Raw genomic sequence first — 5,080 nt, forward strand, 5'->3', positions numbered from 1 at the left:
ATCCCTGACAGCACACGTACATCACAGAGGCGTCTATTTGATGTCTGCATTTACATCTGCAAGACGTATTTTTTAGAGTGTTTGCTCATCTGCAATACGTCTGGACATTTCCTATCGGATGCCAAATAGACTTTTAGAAGATGTCTTTAAGATGTTTATGATTTACAATGTATGTAAAACTGACATCTTAGAGACGTCTATCAGATGTTTGTACACAGCAGATGCTTTCCAGATGAAGAGAGCTTTAACATCTTGCAGACATACGTGTGCTATCTGGGATGTCTGCCTACCTTTCAGATATCACTTGAGAAAGCCTGACCTGGCCTGACATTTTTTTCTAGCTAATCAGAGAACTAAGATATTTAAACATAACTTACCATTTACAAATGATTTATTATAAATTCAGTAATGACATCCCCAGTCCCCTCTCTTTTTTATTTGTTTATTTAAAATTAAATAATTAAGTACTTTTTTTATTTTCATAATTCACAGTGTAGGTATAGTGCCACAATCAATAATTAAATGTTTTCAATCCAAATAAGCACAAATCAAGCTGCAATACCAAACAGAGCCACAGGGAGACGCCAAAGACCACAAAAGCTCCTGCCTTGACCTGACTGTAGACTGTACTACTTTATGGATCCATTCAGAATCACTAAACGTCTGACCACCACATAATCTAAAACACCTTTAGCCAGCATCCATTATAAAACACTCTTGCTTTTAAGCCAAATACACGCTGAAAATAACAAATTACTGACATCTGGACGCAAGTCACTATTCTCTGCATTAGCGCTATTTTGAATTTACTGTTTGAATTCGCTTACTGGATCCTTGGACTTTCCAGGATTTTACCGGTTTAAAATGATGTGATCGCAAAAACCTGCTTCTTTTCATTGTTATAGAATTGTTTTCGTTATAATGTACTGATTCAAATGAGTAATCAATAATTCATTATTATTCTACTACTCTGCGCGCCCCACACACTGACACAGTAGACCGACTCCGCTTGCATTCATTCACGTGATTTGTCGAGATGAGAGGTGACCCTTCATGGGTAGTGTGATTTATATAGTGTCATTTCTAATCCCCCAGACACTGACGCCTTGACTCCGAGTACCGTTCTTGTGTACAATTCTTACTCCCTGCCAGATTATTACCCCCCTATAGTATTGGTAGGTTTAGGATTAGGTGTGGGGGAGGGGTTAGGATTAGGGGTGGGGTTAGGATTAGATCAGGTAGGGGCTTCAACGAGGGGGGTAATAATTTAGCAGGGGGTCGAAATTGGGCACAACACCTGTTCTGCGTACCGGCCCACTTCAAGCACTGGATATCCCAACAGACAAGAAAAAGTTTGCCATTCTTCTGTCACTGGAATCTATTTTTAAGATCCTTTAAGCATATTTGTCAACAGTTCCTCACTTTGGATATTTCATGATGCTGTTGTTTACATTTCGTTTTGACTGGGAAATATTTATTAAAGGGGTCATATGATGCTATTTCAATTTTTCCTTTCTCTTTGGAGTGTTACAAGCTCTTGGTGCATAAAGAAGATCTGTAAAGTTGCAAAGACTAAAGTCTCAAATCCAAAGAGATTGCAACGAATGCCTTATTTTTGTGGCGTTGCAACCAGAACATGTGTGCAACTTGCACTATTTTTTAAGTGAAAATGAAGTGTGTGGCCAAGTATGGTGTCCCATACTCGGAATTTGTGCTCTGCATTTAACCTATCCAAGTGCACACACACAGTAGTGACCACACAAACCGTGAACACACACCTGGAGCAGTGGGCAGCCATATTGCTACCCAGAGAGCACATGTACGTCTGCAAGATGTCTGTTAAAGACCACTTCATCTGGAAAGCATCTGCTGCTGCGTACAAACATCTGATAGACGACTCTAAGATGTCAGTTTTACATTCATTCTAAATCATAAACATCTTCTAATCATCTATTTGACATCTGATAGGAAACGTCCTATAGACGTATTGTAAATGAGCAAACACTCTAAAAAATATGTCTTGCAGATGTAAATGCAGATCAAATAGACGTCTCGGTGATGTATGTGTGATACCAGGGCTATCGGATGTTTGTAGCCTACACAGCAGATGCTTTCCAGATGAAGTGATCTTTAACAGACATCTTGCAGACGTAACTTGTCTGGGGTGGCACGGCAACATCTGCTCAAACCAGCAAACACATTTTTTTAAATTCATCGCTCTATTATTGAGATATGGGAAAACGAAAATTATTTTTATCTTTCTTGTTTTATGTATCAAGATGTATATTATGGGGACATGATCTAATATTTCATTACCCTTCGCGCCGTTTCTAGGATTACCAGGGCTAGTTGATCCGGAGCACGTGACAGCGCGGGGGTTTGTTGCTGTCAGAGATTTGTAGAGTGTAGAGGGGCTAGACAGAGCCGTCTGGAGCGAGCGCGCCGAAAAGATGGAGGTGTCGGCGGTTGGAGAGCAGGTTTTCCCCGCGGAAGCTATTCTGAAAAGCCGCGTTAGGAAAGTGAGTAAGGAAGAATGGGGTTTTAGGGGGTTTGGGAAATGTTTTTACGGTGTAAAGTACGGAGAGAGGGTCGTCTTTCGCTTGTCTCGCGATGCGGAGCTTCAAGGCGCCCGCAATGACAAGAGGGGGAGGCCTACTTGCAGATGTTTCCCGATTTTGCGACCCAATACATTTACTTGCATTGTCAGATTAGAAATAACAAGTCGAATGTGGGACATTTGGATATGCAATTTGAGATTTATTTTGTAAAATTGGGTTGTGCTGTGCTGGGAACTGACAGCAGACCGCTAAAAGAGCAGCAGGAGGAGGCTAAAAAGGAACAAAGTGCCTGGCATGAGTCCATAGCAAAATCAATGCATGCTGGCTGACCCAAGATTCAAAGATCTCAACAATGCACGAGGGTCGAGTAGTTTAAATGCTGCACAGTAGTGTCGTGCCACATGGTTTAAGGTGTTATGAGCTGTAGTAGTGTATATTTACATAAACATACTTTACTGAGCCCCAAAAATGAAATAAATGGGCATGGGGTTTGAAGTAGAGCATGTGTTGCTCATGCATTGTTTAGTTAGTGTTAAATAAAGAACATTTTCCTCTGTTTTTCTCTTTGTAGGGTCGAATCGAGTACCTGGTTAAATGGAAAGGCTGGGCGCTAAAGTAAGTTTTTAAAATATAAACATTGCAATGGGTATATTTTTATATTGTGCTGTTTCAGAGTTGTACACTGTTTTCTAACTTTTTTCTGTAGTTTGAGTAGAAGGGGACTTTGCTTGGTTTCACTTTAGGTCTGGGGTGTATTTCAGAAAGCACTGTTAACTTACCGTCAGCTAAACCCTGAACTTTCGGCTGATTAACCCCAAACCTTGCTTACTCAAGAGTAGACTTGTGCCGGTATTCGGTAATGCGATATATCACGGTAATGAATATGCACGATATTGTTATCGTGGGCACTTCTAAATACCGTGAATAATTATATATTACAAATTATTCCGAATTTTGAATGCATTTTAAGAATACTTTTTTAGTTTGCCCCAAAATGAAAATCAGACTGCGTTTTACTCACCCTCAAGGCATCCTAGGTGTATATGACTTTCTTCTTTCAAATCCGCTCACTTATCCTCAAACATACCCGGGTATATCACATAATCTGCTTTTTGGAATACCCCCCGTTTCACAGTTCGTACACGACTAGTGTGTAAACGAAGAGAAGCGCAGCTGCGGCTCTATAAGGAAAATAAAGTGATTTGTGTGTTACTGCTTTGAATAATTCCTTTAAAGGGGTCATATGATGCGATTTCAATTTTTCCTTTCTCTTTGGAGTGTTACAAGCTCTTCATAAATTCTAAAGTGGTTATAAGATTTATTTTAAACTTGATTGTCAAATCTAATTTGCATAAGATCACATTTGCATCCAAATGGTAAGTAAATGACAACAAATGGACCCAAACTGTAGCCATAAACTGTTTACCTTATGTGAATTCATTCTGATTTACTGAATAGTCAAGTCAAGTCACCTTTATTTATGTAGCGCTTTATACAGTACAGATTGTGTCAAAGCAGCTTTACAGTGTTAAACAGGAAAAACGTGTGCTGATAATGTAAGAGGACAATAGAAAACAGTCAGTTTATCAGTTAAAGTCAGTTAATTGTTGATTCAGCTCAGTTCAGTTCTCTTCCAGTAGTGTCTGTGCAGTCAAGTCAACAATGTTGCAAGAAATTGTGTCCCCAACTAAGCAAGTGCAAGGTGGCAAGGAACCAAAACTCCACCTTTGACAGAAATGGAGAAAAAACCTTGGGAGAAACCAGGCTCAGTCGGGGGGCCAGTTCTCCTCTTACGATGTAGTGAGTACATCGGGTGTTATGGGAAGTGTTCCCGGTTGACCTAATTAATGCAGCCTAACAATCCTTTAACGGATTTGAAATATGGAAAAGTGATTGTGTGTTATGTGTAAGCCAGTAAGCCTGTTTAATAGGGAGCCAGTTCAGTGTTAACAGAACTGGGCTAATATGTTTGTAATTCCTGGTTCTAGTAAAAACTCTAGCTGCTGCATTTTGGACCAGCTGGCGTTTGTTTATTAAGCGTGCAGAGTAACCACCCGATAATCTAACCTTGAGGTCATTAACACATGAATTAATGTTTCTGCATTTGATATTGAGGCATAGGTCATAATTTAGATATATTTTTAAGATGTAAGAATACGGTTTTACAAATGCTAGAAACATGATTTTCAAAGGAAAGGTTGCTATCATATAGCACCCCTAGGTTCCTAACTGATGACGAAGAATTGACAGCACAGCCATCAAGTTAGACAGTGTTCTAGATTATTATATGCCGAGATTTTTGGTCCGATAATTTACACCTCTGTTTTTTCAGATTTTAGCAGTAGGAAATTACTATTCATCCAGATTTTTATATCAACTATGCATTCCATTAGTTTTGTGAATTGGTATGTTTGCCTTGTGGTTGCTAGTCTATTCAAAAGAATGTTGCGGTTGATATTGTTGAATGCAGTGCTAAGATCCAGAAGATCCAGTAGAGAGATACAACCACAATCGGATGATAA

General features: G+C 39.4%; 1 protein-coding gene across 3 annotated transcripts in view; it reads left to right on the forward strand.

Annotated features, from left to right (window-relative positions):
* Window positions 1-2,411: 2,411 nt before the first annotated feature.
* Window positions 2,412-5,080, forward strand: part of LOC107720374 (chromobox protein homolog 6-like) — an 8,973-nt gene continuing 6,304 nt past the window's right edge. For all 3 annotated transcript variants that reach the window (XM_016528057.1, XM_016528058.1, XM_016528059.1), the window contains exons 1-2: window positions 2,412-2,519; window positions 3,130-3,173. In XM_016528057.1, coding sequence (XP_016383543.1) covers window positions 2,451-2,519; window positions 3,130-3,173 — 113 coding nt within the window. In that variant the 5' untranslated portion in view covers window positions 2,412-2,450. The remainder of the gene's footprint in view (window positions 2,520-3,129; window positions 3,174-5,080) is intronic.

This window comes from Sinocyclocheilus rhinocerous, unplaced genomic scaffold, assembly GCF_001515625.1.
Source record: "Sinocyclocheilus rhinocerous isolate Xijiao unplaced genomic scaffold, SAMN03320098_v1.1 scaffold1292, whole genome shotgun sequence".
In the NCBI taxonomy this organism is placed as follows: Eukaryota; Metazoa; Chordata; class Actinopteri; order Cypriniformes; family Cyprinidae; genus Sinocyclocheilus; species Sinocyclocheilus rhinocerous.